The sequence below is a fragment of the Parasteatoda tepidariorum genome, chromosome 8 (assembly GCF_043381705.1).
Source record: "Parasteatoda tepidariorum isolate YZ-2023 chromosome 8, CAS_Ptep_4.0, whole genome shotgun sequence".
NCBI classification, from domain to species: Eukaryota; Metazoa; Arthropoda; class Arachnida; order Araneae; family Theridiidae; genus Parasteatoda; species Parasteatoda tepidariorum.
This window is the reverse complement of record NC_092211.1, coordinates 59,318,626-59,339,249: the sequence shown is the minus strand read 5'-3', so window position 1 is coordinate 59,339,249 and position 20,624 is coordinate 59,318,626. Positions and strand designations below refer to the sequence as shown.

The 20,624-nt window shown below is 30.8% G+C and overlaps 1 protein-coding gene across 1 annotated transcript in view; it reads right to left on the bottom strand.

Annotated features, from left to right (window-relative positions):
- Window positions 1-20,359, bottom strand: part of LOC107443484 (Nostrin) — a 43,766-nt gene extending 23,407 nt beyond the window's left edge. The window contains exons 1-5 of the mRNA XM_071184065.1: window positions 20,160-20,359; window positions 14,293-14,378; window positions 2,754-2,834; window positions 2,604-2,666; window positions 69-150 (exon numbers count right to left, since the gene is read on the bottom strand). Of these exons, the coding sequence (XP_071040166.1) occupies window positions 69-150; window positions 2,604-2,666; window positions 2,754-2,834; window positions 14,293-14,378; window positions 20,160-20,279 (432 nt within the window). The 5' untranslated portion in view covers window positions 20,280-20,359. The remainder of the gene's footprint in view (window positions 1-68; window positions 151-2,603; window positions 2,667-2,753; window positions 2,835-14,292; window positions 14,379-20,159) is intronic.
- Window positions 20,360-20,624: the final 265 nt, after the last annotated feature.

Genomic DNA, 20,624 nt, shown 5'->3' with positions numbered 1-20,624 from the left:
TATATAATGTTAGGTAATTAGAAAAACAACTTTTTTTTTTATCATTAATAATTTTAAAAAAAACTTACAAATTTCCTTTGCTTATGTTGGCATTCTATTAATAATTTAATTGGTTTGACAACATCATCCTCTAAATTGCTAGAAAATGACCTGAAAAAAAAAGTCACATTCAAATTACTAAAAAAAAAAAAAACATTTTTAATTTCGCTGTATAAGTGTTATAAACTAAAATAGCCCACTAGACAACCCATGGAGGGCCAAGGCCTACTGTGTCCATCTCAGTTTTCTTGACCACGGCCTCTATGGTGCAGCGGCAGATATCCCTTTTGGGTGGTCAACCGAACGTGGATCCCCCAGTAGTTATTTAGTCCCCAAGCTCGCTGGGTACTCTTTTTATCTACCCATTGAAGGGCTGAAAGGCTGGTATACTGCCGTGCAAAAGAAAAATATACGTAAGCGATACAAAATTCAAAATTAGGATTTTTATATATTTGGCATTTCTGTATAAGATCTCTCATAGCAAAAGATTTTTTTCTTCAAAATTAAATTTTGTTTCATCAGCTTTTTGAAATTTTATTTTAGCGTTCATAGTACTATTAGCAATAGAAAGAAAATAGTTGCTAAGCCACTTTTTTCGAGATTTATTGTAAGGCACTTACGTTATTTCATTTGTACGACAGTACAGGTGCTTTAAACATCGAAAAAAAATTATAATATATAGGTATATTTTGAACAATAAAAGAAATTAATAATTTTATAGATATTTTTCCCCTAAAAAATGGAATAATAAAATTAAAACAATGCAAAAAAAGTCAAACAATTTGGTAGGATAATTTTTAACAGAACAAAATATAGAGTAATTTAGTTTGAAAACAATCAGCGAAGTATGAAATAGTTCCGTTATTTATTTAATATTGTAATTTTGAAATTAAACATTAACACACCCAAACTGCAAAATACGATCACAATTCTTCCAGTTATATTTATGTAAATAAATATTAGCTAGTTTTACTAAAATGAATTAAATGAAAAGGAAAAATGTAATAAAATAGGAATAAGTAGATTCGTAAATCTTGAGTTGATTACAATTTTTATCAATGCAATAAAAATATAGTTTATATCGAGATTAGTTATAAAAAGTATACAATTCAAGGTTTACTAACATTTAATATTATTTACCGAAGGAAAGGTTATTTAGGGATTAGCCAGGTGTTTTCTCATGGTTCAGCGCTCAAGGTAAATTGGACCGAAGCACCAGAGTCAATAATCAATATAACTTGCATTACAATATAGTAAAATAAAACCAGAATATTTTCAATAAATAAGTATGAAAATAATATTATCTTGACTAATACTTTTAAAATGACTGAATGAATTATTATAGTTAATGAATTACATAGTGAATAAATTGTCATATTAAATTCATTATTATATGAAATTATTTTTATATTGAATGAAATATTATTAAGACAAGAATATTTTTAATAAGAATTTTTGAAATTTGACAAAATAATTGAAGTATTTTTTTTAGCAAAAAACTTATTCCTTTTTTTTAAATGTATTACAACAAAATTCTTTTTAAATTTTATGTATTTATTTATTCATTTAAAATAAAAACTTGATCTTGCCTAATTCAGGTGTATTCAAATCTGAAATTAGTTTTTCGCCTAAAGCTGCAGTTTTTTAAAATGATATTTTTAGTCTATTTTTTTCGACAAGTACAAGTTTGAAAACGTTAAAAAGCATGGGGTTGCGTAAATGCTACTACAAACTTCCAGGCGAGATAGGGCACATGATCAAGATTAAATTGCATAGGAACCCATGTCCGGAAATGTTGCCTAGGGCAGAAATAACGTCATACACATCTAGGGACGCTCCCCTAATATGACCTGTTCAGAAAAACACGAAAAAACAGATCATAATAGAGAAGCACTCCTAGTGGCGTACGACGACCTTTCCACGCATGAGTTCGAATGCCTTTTTAATTCTGATGATGTACCCAAATTCCTCAAGAAGTTTGTTGTTGTTACTAATGCCACTTGCTAATATCATCAAGACTGATATGGGAATCCAAATGAATTTTTAAAGCAGAGGGTGCGTTTCTTGTTTTTCAGGGGAGCCATTTATGGCCAAGAATGCGACTTCAGCCACACACACACGTCACAGCTCGTTTTACAGGGAGAATTCATTCATTCATCTACAGATCGTCATTTTCACCAAAACCACAGAACGATTAATCTCCAATTTAGTACCCCCAGAGATATTGATTTCTTATGGGAACTTGGAGGACTTTGCAACTCGGTCAGATATAAGGTGCACCGATCACCATTTAATACACAGGGGTTCTTCGATCAGCGGGATTCGAACTCACGCTCTCGCGAACACGAGACCAACGTCCTACCGACCAAGTTTGTCACAACATTTACGCTCCCTCCTGTTGTATATAACTTTCTTAAAATTGTACATTTCGACAAAAAATAAACTAAAAATGTCACTTTCCAAATTAGGAACTGATTATATTTATATTGTATAAGTATTATATAATTCAACGAATATTTTTTACGTGAAACTAAATGAAGTCAACTACAAGGTGTCTATCGTACCTGTGAGTGTCGGCTTCATTTTCCATTTGAAGAGCGACTTCCTGCCAGGCATGTTGAGTTGTCCTACAAATATATAACATTCATGTTATTAAATGATTGCAATATATTCTTTAAATACTATTTCAAGAAGAAGAAAAAATTGTATCATACCCCAGTACTAATCTAGTTGCCTTGTTTATCTTAGCAGCTAATTTCGACAAATGTTTAGCATATGTTATTTCTAGTTCAGATCTAAAAGAAGAATATTACATTTAGAAAAAACAACAGAGTACAAACTACACATAAATTTTTATAAAAACTTAGGTTAGCATATAAATATAGTATCCGTTACGTGAATTTTTCTTTAAAGGAAAATGGCGACCGATAATTAGTGAAAGCAACAAAAAAAAGTCGGGGTTTCACTACTTATTAATCAAAAGATGTAAGCAAAATACAATTTAAAAAAAGACTTCTGTGTAATTGGAACAAGAAAGCTACATGCATGAGCTTATAGTGATTGAGAAAATGAAAAACGTAGTGTTAAGAAAACGTCCATTAAAATTTGCGAAAGCTCAACTTAAAAATATATGAACCGTACATGATTTTCTTAATAAGTAATTTATTTGAGATTTAGCTTTAATTTTTAAATGTGATTATACTGTATGATGTGATTATACTGTATGATGTGATTATACTGTATATATAGGAATAATGATTAAAATTTTCTTTTTCTTTTAATTAGAGGGTTGATTCTCTTTCTCATTTATATTAGTTTCAACTTGAATATTTAGAAACATGTTCTTTCATGTTTTTCCTATCAAATAATTTTAAAAGTAAAAAGACATTTTTTTTACAGCAGCATCCGCTGAAAATATATATTTTTTTATTTCTGCACAAAGTTTCGACAAGTTTCTTATTATTCATACTAAGAAACTCGCATATTCACATATTATAAAGGGATAATATAATGGCTGATTAAAAAAGAAAAGTTTTGGCAATTACTGAGATGAGATAATAGCAAAAAGATTGAGTACTCTCAAAAAATTCCTTTTGATTCCTGAATTTATTTCCCGTTAAAAATAAATTTTCTGAAGAGCTAAATTTAAAAAAAATCATAACGATGCTAAAATAAATAATAATAACAGTAACTGATTTAACTGTTTTAAATGTCAAAATTTATTAACATTAATTTAGAAAGAGACTGCAGCGAATGACTATTTAATTTTATTTAACTTCCTTGTCAACGAACAAGGAAGTCAATTAAATTTAATAAAAATAAAATAAATGGCATTTTACAATCATTATATAATGTATAACGTTATTGTTCAACATTGTTGGCAGAGCAAAACTTTAGGAAAATTATAGCAGCTGTAATAAAACATGCTCTATAAAAAAATATTTATGCTGCAATAATTAGAGTCGTTCTTCAAAACTTGCCAAGTACAATTTATAATGCTAAATGAACAAAGTTTCATACTAGTAATTCAATGTAGGTGTATTACATATATATATACTTATGGTGGTAATATATACCCTCGGTGGTAGACGGATCAGGAGTTAGAATCAGTGGCAGGTTTTCGTATTTTTCTTCCACAAGTAACGCAAATACTGATTAGTTTCATCAAAAAGTCCTCCAAGAAAACTAGTTTGTCCCAATACTTGATCCAGGACTTTTCTAGTCTTCTATGTTGGGTTCAAAATTAGGAGGCTATGGAGTTGAGCATTGATAGTCGTAAACTCAGAAATGGGTTGACTGTTAAACATCGGTTATAAAATAAATTTTATATCGCGAAATTTTCTCACTTTGACTAATCTGCATTATTTTTACAATGATCAATTCTTTCGTTCGAAATTAAATTTATCAACTCTCACGATAATATCGCATTCATTTAAGGGATAGAGCACTCGCCCCCCAATGAGGTGAACCGGGTTCTAATCCCAGCAATGGCTGGTCGATACGAATTCCACACCCGGCTCGCACCGTGTACAGTGCTGACGTAAAATGTCCTCAGTGATAGATGGATCATGGGTTAGAATCCCCTTGCCGCCAGGCTAACCGTGTGAGGTTTTCGTCATCTTCCTCTCTATGTAACGCAAATGTGGGTTAGTTCCACCAAAAAAATTCCTCCATTAAGGCAAAATTTCTCCCAATATTTAGGAGTTCTCTTGTCTTCTGGATTTGATTCACAATTACAAGAATACAGAGTTGAACATCGGTAAACCCTAAATTGGGTCTGCTGTTCAACGACGGTTATAAAATAAAATAAAACAAAATATCGCACTCAATAAGTACCGTTATCGGTATTACTCCTTTTTTAAACTTATTCGATATTTATAGTTGTGAATAATAATTGCGATTTAATTGTTGTCGATATTACTCTTCAATAATAATATTCGCCACGATCGTTTTATATCGTTATCAACAATCGATGCATATTAGATAAATCGAAATGTTTTTTTTCTTTTTTTTTTTAAATATCCTAATCTCTCAGATATTAAACAATGTTTCGCCTAGCAATATTTTCCTACGTTTTAATTTCACTAAGCCATTTTTTTTTGTTAAATATTTTTTTAAATATTTTCGATGTGTCGCGCATGGTGACAAGACTATTTCGAATTACATCTATTAAAACATCGTCAGAAGAGGACCTTGAGACAGCTTTCGCGTCAATCAAAAATAGGCTTTCACAGAATCGAAAAATAGAAAATTATGGCATGATTTCTTCTCACAATGAAAGGAGATGAAGGCTTCTACAAAATTCGTCGGAAGAATTTCGACCGAAACTTTCTCGACTTTAAAAGGTCGATAAAAGTGGTTTAAGTAGGATTCCAAACCCTCATCTTACAACCACGCAGGAAAAAATAAAAAAATTCGGAGATCAATTACATCATTCGAAAGTGGATGCTGATGCACTTAAGAAAAAAATTCTTAACCTTAATTAGACATCAAGATCTGGAAGCATAATTTTATAGGTGCATAATCCACACGTGATTAAAAACGAGTTAATGACTGAATGCAATTATGAGGAATCTCTTAAAGCATCAAAGTTGCCTTTAAGAAGAAGCTGCATCGTTTTTATTATAATACAAAATGAATAGAAAAGAACATGAACATGAATTTCATCTATATTTATAGAATTCTATATGAATTTCCATCGTCCTGAAATTTTATTTTCCTAGCGTATAAACAAAGATATACTTCTTTTCAATTTTTAATTAAAAGTAAAATTCAACATATAATCTGTTCGTAATTGAAGACTAATAAGATAAGTTTGAAAGCAATTATGACAGATTAAGAGATGTGGAATTATCTATCTTCGTCTTTATATTCGTTTCTACATACCTATCTATATATCTATCTACAAATTAGTTTTTTATTTCAATTCTATATGAAGCAGCTAGAAATTAATTAATTAATTATTATTAACTATTTATTAATTACAAATTATTGAAACAATGTTTTTAGAATCTTCGTCAAAAATTTATTTGTACGAAACAGTTGTGGAAAAGAACGAACATTAATAAAAGAAACACGATAACTAATTTTTATATTGATTTCAATTTATCTTAAAATTTCATTTTCCTGGTGTATAAACTAAGAGTTATTTTTTACCAATTTTTAATTAAAAAACTTTAGTGTTCGTAATATTAACGAATTGAAAGCTTAATGTACTAAGTTTAAAAGCAATTATGCCAGATTAAGCGATATGGAATTAGTTATCTACATAAACGTTCTTCATATTCGTTTCTACATACGTATATATATATAGCTATCTACGTATTCGTTTTTATTTGAATTCTATATGAATTGTCTAGTAGTTTTTGTTTATTAAGGATAATTTCGAAAGATTGTTTTTAAAATCCTCATCAAGAATTAATCTATACGAAACAGAAGTGGAAGAAAACAATATTATTAAACGAAACACCATAACTAATTTTTTTAATATTGATTTTAATTTATAATGAAATTTCATTTTCCTAGTGTATAAAGTAAGAGATATTTCTTTCTAATTTTTAATTAAAAACAAAATTTAGTTTATATCCTGCTCGTAATACAACCAAATTGAAGGCTAATGTGTAATGTATGAAAACAATTATGATAGATTAAGAGATGTGGAATTAGCTATCTACGTCAGCTATTCCCAAATGGTGTTCCATAGAACCCTAGGGTTCCGTGGAAGGGGTTCCGCGAGTCAGCACTTTTTATAACCAATGATGAATTTTGAAACCTCTTATTATACTTAGATCCTAATTTATTCATAATTTATTTAATCTTGCAGTTAAATTTATGAAATTATTTCGGTGAAATACCAATGAAATAGAAATTGCCTCCTTTAAAGGAAACTATAAAATTTCTAATAACATATTGAACAATTTATTAAAAAAAACAAGCATTTATAAAATATTCATTATTATTTCCTATCGCGCTTTTCAAATAAAAATAATAATATTCTTTTATACAGAATAATGTTTCCATAATAACCATTTTCAGCGCTTATAGCAGTTCTTTTGAGTTATCATTTCAAAGTAAACCATAATAAGGCTTATTTAATCACTTCCAGCTTATGTATATACACCAGAAAACAAATTCATAACTATCTAGATAATAGGATAAGGACAGCAAATTTAACTGTCGGATTTAAAACTTAATTTAAGAATAATAATGATAAAACAACAATGCAACAATAAATTTATATTTTTGCATTATTAAAACTATTTCTAACTATTAACTATTTTCATTTAACAACTATTTTAACGAATATTCAGTTAGCCGTTTCTCGGAATAGTAAATGATTAAGAGGAAAACGATGACTTAATATGGAAATTTAAATTGTTTAAGGCAGTTCGGCGAATAAGTTTTATTAATAAACAATTCATATTTGTAATTATAAATTGGTTTCTAGGAAAGGAAACAAAAAATAAACATGAAAATACTTAGAATTGTTTTTCGGTAAATTGAGGCAAACGCTACAGAAATTACAATAAAATAGAAATAAAAAACTTAACTAAAATAAATAGATAAATAAAATAAAAACTTCGATAATTGATAATAAAAAAATCTGATAATTTAAGATTTGACCCTCATTATCCACTTTCGCTAAAAAAAAAAAAAAAATTAAAAAAAATTAAGCACCATAACACTGAAAAGCACGGTGAAAAATAAAAATTTTCTAACACAACAATTCACGCTCTAAAAAGGTTTTAAATTTTAGTTATTGAGAATTTTTTTTCATGATTATGCTTTCAATAACTGTGTCTTAACACATTGAGCAGATATGGGACAGCGGTGCCTCTTTTATATGTGTTTTTTTTCTTACGCTCTAATACAAGTAAAAATATATTTTGGTATTTTTTAATTATAAAAAAACATTCTAATAGTTACAAAAAAAATTGTTAGATTCTCGGAGTTATATTTGTTCCAAAATATAAAATCCAAAAAATGTAGATCTAAAAAGTTTTCTTCTTCTTTCAAATCCAAAAATGCATCAATAATTTATTTTGCAAATTAAACAAATTTCAATGATAGATGACTGTTTCTCTTAAATCTAAATAACTGCAAATAAGTGTAAATTTCAAAAATTATTGTTTGCAAGTGAGCCGTGTTTGGAAAAGTTTACCTTTAACACAGAAAGGGACATCTGTGTTCGAAGCTGTATTTCATTACCAAAAAATTTTTAAATTACTAAATATAATATTGTTCACTTACTTTGATCTAAATTAATAAAAAAAATATGATTAATAAAAATTCTGCGTCAAAGGGTTAAAAACAGACTGAAAGCCAAGTTTTAAATTAAAATAACAATTAAATTATGGTAATTTTAATAGCATTATATCGATATTTTGTAATACGTAAGCTTATATTAAGCAAAAACTACTCAAACAAAAAAAAGTTACATACAGGTGAATAAGATATTAGTCTAACTTGAAATGGTTCGAAATAAATTAGTCTATTCATGGTAGTCGGGCACCGAAAATTGATTAAATCATTTTTTTAAAACTTTAGAAAACTTATTTATTAATTAGTATTATGCTGATAAAAAATATCGTGCTCTCATATTCGATTTTTTTTTCAAACACAACACGTCATGTGATTACGTATGCTTTGCTTCCGAATGTCATATTCAACTTAAGTACATGGATGTAAGTATGTATCATCAATAAAGCTTTTGATGAAGCTGGAAAAGGTTGGGCAATCACGTGATTCATTCAAATGGCGACTCTGATTTCCCCCATCTGTCCCTCTGTCATCCTCAAAATCTATCCTTAGCCCAAGTGAATGGAATAAATCAATCTAAATGCAAAGAAAGATAACGAAAGGGAAAGAGGCAGAGTTACATAAAAATGAAATTTATTCCTTCAGAAATAACGCTTATTTATTTACTGTTCGAAAACTAACTACTGTTATGAATTTCTAGTGCTTTTAGCTTACTAATCCTAGAAACAATTTAATTCAATTAAAATATCATTATTACCTAGGAATGAGTTCAAAACTAAGAGCCAAATATGTATTAAGGGATAAATTTAGACCTAAGAACTCAAATTATAGCTGATGTTTTGCAGGTATCTTTAAAAAAATAGCTCTTATAAGTGAAATTATTACCATTTTTTTAAACGATGAAAAATTTTATTTGTAAACTATATTTTCAAAAGAACGGAACCAAAATAAGAAAAGAAAGCAATTTTATTTTATAGCAAACTATAATTTCAAAATAATACAACCAAAAGAAAAAGGAAAAGTAAGCTTTTTAAAAGATAAATAATTTAATTTTGCTAACTATAATTTCAAATGAATGGAACCAAAAGAAGAAAGGAAAGTAAGATTTTTTAACGATGAATAATTTTCTTTTGCAAACTATAATTTCAAAAGAACGGAACCAAAAGAATAAAAGAATGTAAGTTTTTTAAATGATGAAAAGTTTTATTTTGAAAACTATAATTTTAAAAGAATAGAACCACAAGAAAAAAGGAAAGTAAGCATTTTAAACGATGAATAATTTTATTTTGCCAACTATAATTGCAAAAGAACGGAACCAAAAAAAAAAAAAATTTTTTTTAAATAATTAATAATTTTAATTTTCAAACTATGACTTCAAAAGAACGGAGTTAAAAGAAAAAATAAAAGTAAGTTTTTTAAACGATGAATAATTTTATTTTTCAAACTATAATTTCAAAATAACAAAACCAAAACAAGGAAAAGAAACAAGTTAAATCAACGAAAAATATCTAACTATGCATAAATGTCTACATAATGGGGGAAAACATTATTAACAGCATATAAAATTATCATCGCAACCTGGACATAAATTGTTATGCAAGGACGTGGACATGAATAGTTGTGCTCTGTTCTGTGGCTTACGTCACATATTTGTGCACTTCCTGCTTTAGGGGATTTAGCATTTTCACGTAGCACAGCACACGGTCATGTGCACATGCACAACATAGTTACTACAGAACCAATTTTTGTAACAAAGCTGAGGTGATGAAGATTCTAATTAGTGACACACCAGCTAGCTTCAAAATTAACTCGTTGGCAGAGGGCAACAAAGAATACGCCTTTTTAAAAAATATATACTCATACTCATTTAAACAGTTGGAGCCGTAATTTTAAGCCTATTAGAGTTTAAATTAACTGCCAAAATACAGGTGTTAAGGTTATTTTTCGATTGTATATTGTCAAATGGGAAGAATTGGTACCTTCATCTACTCCAAATTTTCTCGTACACTGGCACTTTAAGAATTAAGAAAAAAGAAAGATCTTTCCCTGAGAAGTGTTGATGACAAAATGACACTGACTCAAAAATGACACTTAAAATCTGTTGCTATAAGCTCTGAAATTATTTGAGGCAAGTCCAATACGCTTTTGCGAAAAAATGCTGATTTTGAACCAGAACTGTAGAAAAAATTTTAGTTTTGAACAAATTAGAATACAGTTAGGATAAATGGAATTTGTATTAGAGTAAATAAAAAATAATTTATGTAAGAAAGTTTATATTTTAATACAGGTTAGAGCAGTTACAGTGAATAAGAATAATTTTAATGAGCAATTACACCAAAGGCATAAAAAGCCGAAGCCATCATCTTAAATTAATATTTGGTAGAATATGGATGTAGAATTTTAAACTATATGGAGTAGTTGTCAGAACTTTTAAGAATAAAATATCCTCATGTAAAATAAATAAATAAAATTAGAAAAAGTGAGTAAAAATAAAATTTATTTTTATTTGATATTGTTTTTGATATTTTATGATATTGTCGTTGAATACTTTCCTCATTTCATTATTTTCCTCGCTTTTGTCAACCTTGATAGATTTTTCTTAGTCAGGACACACAAATAAGTAAATCATATAAAAATGCCATTTTTTTCAAAACGAAATAAAATATATACGCATTATTGAACACGTACGTATTAATACGTACGAGTGTATTTGTAACAGATTTTCCAATTTTCATTTGTGAATAATTAAACAAATGATGAATATTCATTCACAAAAACTCGATAAATTTCAAATCTTAACATTAACAGATTAAATAATGAAAGGATAGTAAGATTACTGTCAATGCTAATTTCTTCGTAAACTGTAAAAGTTATCTGATCTAAATAGAATTTTGCACAAACAAAATATAGTTATGCTTCCCTTAGAACTTTCATACATATATTCTTTCAAAAATACACTAACCGAAACGTTCAAACATATATCCGTAAAACAATAATATTGTAAATTTGAAAATTACCATATCGATTATACCGAAAGTGTTAAAATATAGAAGTATATAATAAGAGGAATAAGTTAATACTTCTTCAGCATTACGTACAACTTAAAATTGACTTAAAATGGCTAAATGGTTTATCTATTTATAATTGTTCGATGCTAAGCATTTTCAGAAACGATGTATGATGATGCCATTAGTTTATTATGCAATATCAATAAACAAAATAAAATTTGAAAAGAAATATAAACAATTAATTAGCTATGTTTGCCATGGCCATTATCAATGAGGTGACTTCTTATCGCTATTATATTAAAACATCATGAAAAATGATACAAGCTCCTTTACACCCTCAAATAGACTATGTTATAGAAAAAAAGTCTAATATTTATATATTAGTATACATCTGTATATTTTAGACATAGAAATGCCTCAAACATCGTCGAAATCAAAGAGAGTTAAATGTCATGATAGAAAAGATGCACAGCCTTTATGCCAATATGACTTTGGGGAACCCAGTACTAAATTATCAGATTAAAATAATAACAGTATGTCACAATCATGATGCCGTTAATAAAATAGCAAGGCATGCATGCAGATTATTTCGCGATTGCGTAAAGTAAATTACCAAAGAATCAACATCAAAACCTCTCGCTTATCAAATTATCAAAATGACCATGGGGACAAAGAGGCTGCTTTTTGTTCTCGTTCCTCAGAAATTTTAGATACATTCTTATCGCAAAATGGCAAAATCAAATACGAATTATTAGTCACTTGCATAAAAGAATTTTAAGGGATGTTTACGAGACGATACAAATCTTTCTTTTGTGTTACGCAGCACACCACCCTCACTGCCCACCAGTGAAAATTATCGTCAATTTTCTTTTGTTTTGAAGACCGTTGCCACTTGTGTCTTTCACAATACTCCTGTGAAAGTGTTTGAAGGTTACAAGAGAAACGTGCGAGGTAATTCGGTGTCACCCGATGCTCGCGCTTGTTGTCACTAAGCTTCGATACGAAGTTCTTATCTTAAATGAAAACTTCGAGAATGGGTGTGGAGGTTTACGAGTGGGATAAAGGCAATGGAGTGCTTCAAAAACAATTACTTTTTACGTGATGAATGGTACTTTTATGATTATACAGACAGATGTTATCAACGTAGGCATTTTTATGGCACTTAAGCGTGTTTATATCTAATTGTAATCATTATCATTTACTTTTAGTTTTTAATCAAGAATAAAGTAAGATGAAAGGGTAATTGACTGGATGATCGTGTCGTGTAAGCAGGTATTTGATACAGGATAAATAAAATAAAAAAATGAATAAATAAATAAAAAATATCGACATCTGTCTCACGCCCTTGTGTAAGGCTAAGGTGATTCTATTTATTTAAGTGATTTGAGGACAAATCAGCGGAGCGACCGCGAAAAATTTTAAGATTTAAAGTTATACGAATATTTATGGAAAATATTGATTTATTATCCAACAGAACTGAAACAGTTTACAGAGTGTAATTGGTTGGTGGGTAAAAAAACGTTAAAGATGACTACACGGTAAAACATACTTGAGTCCAGATTACAAGATTATCATTATCTAAGTGAGGACACTTTAAGGGTTCAAGAATGTCGAACAAGGATTAAATTAACTGGAAAACAAGTTGTGCATCAGCCCAATGCTGATGCTCAACTCGTTTTCAAGTTTGGTCTCTTTAAAGCTTTCTGGGATACAAGTTCAAGCTCTTTTAAGTTTTCAACTTGCTTTCGAATTCTGTGAACTTTATGTAGGGATTCTTCCAATTAACTTCGATGTACCTTTCCATAGATGAAGGTTGACATTGTCGATAGCTACCACCCCTACATTGGAAAAGTGGAGAGAGTAGATATCGACAATGTCAACCTTCATCTATGAAAAGGTACTCCGACATAGAATCGAGTTAACATGTCTTATATACTAGTGAATTGGAATTGGAATTTTGTAGTGGTAGAAACACTACAAACCTATTCTTCTCATTATATATATATATATATATATATCATTAGAAAAATGGGTTCAACGTTGAACCCATTCTTCTCTTTACATGTATCATAATAAAAAAGGGATCAACGCTGAACCCATTCTTCTCATTACATGTATCATAATAAAAAAGGGATCAACGCTGAACCCATTGTTCGCATTATATGTATCATAATGAAAATGGGTTCAACGTTGAACCCATTCTTCTCATTATATGAATCATAATAAAAATGGGATCAACGTTGAACCATGATGTCGATATCTTATATCATAATATAGAGTGAAAATTTGCTTTAACCTTACGAAGGTGTAGATTTAGCCATGTTTCCATTCTGCTTGAACCATCACTAACCAAAAGCAAGAAGCGCGATATCATGGTTAAACTTACCAGATTAAAGTTGCAGCTAAATTTAGATGATACTGATTCGACACGTTTTAAAATTTCTAACAGTGTTGTTTCACAACTTAGTGTAACTTAATAGTGTAGTTTCGTAAGGCACCGTTATTTCCCTAAATGGCTCACTGGCTTTTCCACAAACAGAAAAAAAAGACAAAAAAAAGAAAAGGACAGCGCACATTTACACATCCGAGGGGCTTATGGACGAATTAAAAGTCTTTAACGCTGTCTTCCCGATCGGCAAAGGAATAAACATCATATATAATTCATAATACACAAAACATGAACGTTTGGATACCATATGTGTACATGTGTTGTTCATTATGAATTTATTCACTTTCCGAAAAATAAATTCTATGTTGAACCATAACATCGCGAAAATTTTCTTCAACTTTATTGAAGTATTGAATTTTACAACGGCGTTTCAGTTTAAGTGAAACCATAGTGTCTTGTAAGCTAATATAACAAAGATTCATTTACTACACGATCGTACGGTTCACCCAGGCTTCTCGTTAAAGCTGCAGCAACGGTTCTATTGTTCAATACGCTGCAAAGTTTCTGGCAGTGTAAGGAAATTGTATAGACTCTTACCTTTCATGAAGAATTGCTGCCATGTCTTTAGTAAAATCTTGTCCTTCTTTGATTGATTTTCTAAGCTCTTCAAAGCCATTAGGACCCTAAAAATAAGAAAGACCCCGTGAGATATAATGTCATGCATAATCCTTTTCAGGTAATACCAAGAAATAATTGCACAGTCTCTATTTTATATTTCTATATTAAAAAAATGGTAAGGGCCGTCGCCGACGTTTTTGGTGTTCAACTGAACGCTACGCTTCGTTTCGTTGCGCAAAAATTATAAACCTTAGAAACTTGAAACTACAAAAGTGTGTCCCATACTGGGCCCATGTCCAAAAGTTCGTGGGTTCGATCCCTGCCGGCCGAAGACTTCCCGTGTAGTAAATGGTGACTGATGCATGTTAAAATCTGTCAAGTCGTAAAGTCCCCCATGTTCCCATAACAAATCAATACCTCTGGGGGTACTGATCCAGGAGCTTCCTTGTTTTCTGGATTGGTACAAAATTACAAGGCTACGGAGTTGAACATTAGTAGTCGTAAACCCAAAATTGGGTCGGCTGTTCAACGACGGATATAAAAAAAAAGGTGTGTTGAGAATGAGGCGACCCGAGTTGGGTCGCCTCATTCCGTTGGTTCCATCGCCGTTGGGTATTTGGTTAGTGGACATTATAATACAACTCTGATATTTGTTATCTTCAATATATTCATTCGAGAGCCGTGATGGCTCTGGGGATAGAGCACTCGCCTTCCAATGAGGCGAACCGGGTTCGAATCCCAGTCGATACGAATTCCGCATACGGCTTGCACCGACCACAGTGCTGCCGTGAAATATCCTCAGTGGTAGACGGATTATGGGTTAGAGTCCCCTTGCCGTCAGGCTAACCTTGTGAGGTTCTCGTGGTCTTCCTCACCATATAACGCAAATGCGAGTTAGTTCCATCAAAAAGTCCTCCACGAAGGCAAATTTCTCCCAATACTTGATCTAGCAGTTCCCTTGTCTTCTTGTTTGGGTTCAAAATGACAAGGCTACGGAGTTGAACATTAGTAGTCGTAAAACCAAAAAATTGAGTTGACTGTTCAACGACAGTTATAAAAATATAAAAAAGGAGAGTAGAAAAATGTCCAAGGAATACAATAGAATAAAAAAAAACATTCGATAATTAATTACAGAATTACTATTTGTTAAACTTGTTGGAAAAAATACTATACAGTTCGCTCTACAAGCCGTTGGAATTCAACTGCAGTGTTGAAACTTGGCATGATACATAGCAGGGTTGAATTTTGGACCACATTTCATTCTGAACTTAACACAGAGTTTCTTTAAAATTCTAACTTGTTCCAAAATTATTGCAATTTTAAGTGCTTTTTTCCTCATTTTTATCACTTTTTTTCCCCTTTACGTTGCATTTTGCTTTGCGGAGCAAAATCTATGACTTAGAAGCTTGAAATTACGTAGGTATGTAGAAAAAAGTACAGGGAGTGCGAAGAAATTAAAAGATTTAAGATTTGGTAATTTGTGAGAGAATAAATAACCGTTAGATTTTGAGGGGGAAAATAGTACCATCTATAGTTCGCTGAAAGACAGACAACTTATGGGGTTAAAATTTGATGTGCTGATAGAGGCACTTTATTTGTAAACGTTACGCAAATTTTGTTTCGAAATTCTGATTTGGTTTGAATGAATGTAAAACATGTAAAAGGATTCCTTCTCGGGGAAACAATCTCTCATGAATTACCATGCCGGTTTTTATAACTTTAATGCGACATTAACACACAGAGAACTAAATTACATGACACATAAAACCAAACATTCACTGATCACGTGACTTGTGCTGCCATCTATATTCAGTTCCAGAACTATCTCAGACAAAAAAAAAATTTCGTAAGCTAATGCAAATTTAAATTCTTTCTTTTCTTTTCTTTTTTTTTTTTAAGCAGTAGTTGAACAGCCGATCCAATTTTATGGGTTTACAACTACTAATGTTCAACTCCATAGCCTTGTAATTTTGAGCCCAATTCAGAAGACAAGGGAACTCCTGGATCGAGTATTGGGAGAAATTTGCCTTCGTAGAGGACTTTTAGATGGAGCTAACCCGCATTTGCGTTAGATGGAGAGGAAGACCACGAGAACCTCCCACGGTTAGTCTGACAGTAAGGGGACTCTAACCCATGATCCGTCTACCACTGAGGATATTTCACGTCAGCAATGTGGTCGATGCAAGCCGGATGCGGAATTCGTATCGACTTGGATTCGAACCCGGTTCGCCTCATTGAAAGGCGAACGCTCCTGAGCCATCGCGACTCTGATTTTTTTTTCCAAATGTTTTGCTTTAAATATTGACTACTTAGCCATTGCTGCAGAAAATTTATTTTCTTCTCAGACCTTTATAATATAAACTAGCGCTGGAGTAGGTATCAATCAAAATAAAGCAAAAAAAAAAGAGAAAGAGAGAGAGTAAATCTAAACAGTTATAGTAAAATTTTTAAAAGTAAAAAAAATGTATAATTTTTATTTTTATTTTTAAAAATAAAAATAATAAAAAGCGAGAAGAACCGTTTTCTGTTTGAATTCATCAATGAATAATAAAAAATCAGTAAGATGAAATAATTCTCATTTATTTCATCTTACTGAGTCACACATTCTGTGTTCTTTATGTTGAACTTATTTTTTTTTTCACGTTCGGATGATTTATTTTCCAGGTAATTGCCCATTTCGTTACGAATAACTTGGTAACAAAATGTTCTTACTTAAAGCTATAATGAGTGTATAATTTTAAAACTAAATATTCTGTGTTTTTGTAGAAAATATAGATGCTTAAAAAAGAAAAGAAAAAAAAACGGAAGTTAGCAAGCAGAGCGAACAGGGGCGGAGCTTCCTAATAAAAGAAAAAAATAACAGTTAAGTCGATATTTGTTTAGATAATCATAACAAATTATTTCATGCAATATCTAAATAAATCTAAATGCCGTGATGGATCAGGGGATAGAACGTTCGACTTCCAATGAGGTGAACCGGGTTCGAATCCCAGCGATGGCTGGTCGATACGAATACTGCATCCGGCTTACACCGACTACAGTGCTGATGTAAAATATCCTCAGTGGTAGACGGATCATGAGGTAGAGTCCCCTTGCCGTCAGGCTAACAGTGGGAGGTTTTCATGGTTTTCCTCTCCTTGCAACGCAAATGCGGATTAGATCTACCAAAAAGTCATCCACATAGGCAAATTTCTCTCAAAACCTGGTCCAGGAGTTTCCTTGTCTTCTGGATTGGGTTCAAAATTACAAGGTTATGGAGTTAAACATTAGTAGTCGTAAACCCAGAATTGGGTCAGCTGTTCAACGACGGTTAAAAAATAAAATTAATCTAAATCTATATGAGCCGTGGTGGCTCAGGGCGTAGAGCGTGCGCCTCCCAATAAGATGAACCGGGTTCGTATCCCATCGATGGCTGGTCGATACGAATTCTGCATCCGACTTGCACCGACCACAGTGCTGGCATAAAATATCCTCAGTGATAGATGGATCATGAGTCCCTTTGCCGCCAGGCTAACTGTGGAAGGTTTTCGTGTTTCAACCACACAACCGTGAACTTAATACAGCTCTCACCACAAGTGCTCAAAATCCGGTGAACTTAATACAGCTGTCCTAGTCCTTCGCAAATACGGTCATCGTTCATCAAAATCTATCCCTGACTCTTAAAACTCTGATGGGGGAGTATTGTGACGTAACTACCACTACAATTATTAAACATCAATTCACTAGCATATAAAACATGCTAACTTGATTTAATCTTGAGGTATTTTTTGATAGATGAAGGTTGGCATTTTCGACGTCTACTTTCCCCCACACTGTAACTAAGGAAATGACTACATATACTGTAGTCAACATTACGATCGTGCGTACGTAGGACGAAAATTTGAAGTGGAAATTGTATTCAAACAATCAAATAAGTATTACGGCTTTTAAAATAATACTGAAAAAAGAAATAATACTATCAAATAAATAATCGGTCTATTTCTTCTTGATCTATATTTAACTTAAATTTCTAAATCAATAAAGACACATTTTTATTTTAGAAACACGATCACAAGATAATAAAATACCTAATCGATAAATATTTAATATAAATCTTCATATTTTTATTCTCAAATCTGCTGCTTCAATATCATAGCTCCACGAAATCAAAAATTCACATGTATATATGAAGGCAGATCCTGTTTCAAAACAAAGGCGACATAAAACTCCATCGGATTTCGTGCCAAATCATCTAATTTTTAGATACTAACATATGAAAGTATTCCGTCGTACATATTTACGACCTAAAAGAATTTCTAGATCTCTAACAATACGAAACATTTTTACAAGCAATCGTAAACACACAAAAGTGAAAATATAGGAAAGCCCGTAAACTTTCCAAAAGAAAAAAGAAAAGAGGCAAAGTTGACCTAAAAAGTTGCCATTTTGTTTACCATATACATCGCAGGTGAAATTTGCTGTGTCTACAAGAAGAAAAAAAAAGGTAGAAATCAACAGCAATCAAACTGTCAAATTTGGCCTCGTTTTAGTTTTTCGCCAAGAAAGTTAAAAGAAGAAGAAAAAAAAATGCTCACCATTTTGAAAATTGAATGTAATTTTGGCTGAAAAAGAAAAAAAATCTGGAAAAGTTCCGGTAATTAAAAACGACCCTGCTTTCAAGATACTTCATGGAAACAATTCAAAACAAACTATTGATTTTTCGAATTATTCAAAGTGAAAAAGCGACCTACTTCATAAACTTATTGAATTCAATTGAAGTGACATATATAAGCAAACTAATAACTAACCAACTAATTACCTTGTGGAAATATAAAACCTTAATATAAGTCAGTAATTATTATAAAGTAATCAGTTACTATACAAATTCGATTCCCGTAAAGCTAAGCTCGGTAATCAAGAATTATAAATCAAACTGCTTTAAACTTAAGTTTACTTTATGGTGTATTTTTATTGTAATAAACCTTTTTTTAAAAATTTTTTTTTAAAAATTGTGGCTGTCGAGGTCGATAAAACTAAACTGACTCGCCTATGAATGGAATCACTCATATATTGATTCGCTTTTTATGTCCTTTTGTTCCATTTATTCATTCACATATATCAAAAACCACTGTAATATATCTTTTAATAAATTATATATTTGGCACAAAAAACACACACACTTATATAATACATTTCAATAGTAAACCTGATTGCGATACATTATTAAAAACAGTTTTACACATTTTTTTACGTAGTTGCATAACAATTCAACTAAAATACATGCAAACTGTATAGTAAAGTTTAGGTCAGGATGTTTAAAAGCAAAAATATAGTGTCAAGTGCATATTATGTAAAAATTTACTTTTTTTTTATGTAAGTATAAAGTCTGAAGTTAACTATTCTACAAACTTAGAATATTAAAATCAATTTGCTAAAGTGTAAAACAATAAGCTAGAGCAACATTTCTATTTCAAGCAAATCTACTAGATTTTAATGTATAGAAAAACGTAATAAAAAAATTTCGTTAATAAAAAATACGTAAATATTTTCTTTTAAATCGCGCACAACTAATGAGTCACTGTTGTTAAAAAATTTGTTGTCTGAAAAATATTCCATTGTCTTGTTTCAAAAAATACACTTATCATTAAAAAAAAACGTATTATTTATAGAATCGTTTGCTTATAAAAAATGCGTTCATTATTATTAAAATAAAACGTACTAATACTTTTAGGGTTACAAATCATTCTACGCCTGCAGCCAATAGAATGCATGTTCTTGTTCTCCGAGATACGCAGCAACGTACACATGTATACATTTTAGCAGAAGGGACCACGTGGTTTAGATAAAGCGTAAATAAATGTACTTACTTCACTTTTGCCAGCTTTAAATCGTTCTAAGAATGACCAAAATCGAAAATATTCTCCTTCAGCTTTCCATAAAGCTTTATATCTTTCTTTTAACGTCAACTGTTTCTTTTTAGAAGCCATTTATGAAAGATAAAAACACAGAACGAGCGTGAATAGTAAACCAGTAAACGCACGTTGCAGTGAATTTGAAATTCCCCTAACCCTGACGGTTCCCACCCACTCTGTGAAGAAAGGGGTAAACTTGTTTGTATGACGCAATAGGGACAGGGACGATGTCTGTGGTTACAAACTTGTCTGAGGTGTTAGCTTTGAATTTTGAATGAAATTAAATTTAATTTTATTGAAAGAAAGAAAAAACGTATAAATTCGGATATGACCTTTTTTTCTGTTAGAAAAGCTCCGAAATTTACGATTATAGTAAAATATTATATAAGTTATAGTTTGCTCAATTACAATATTCATGTG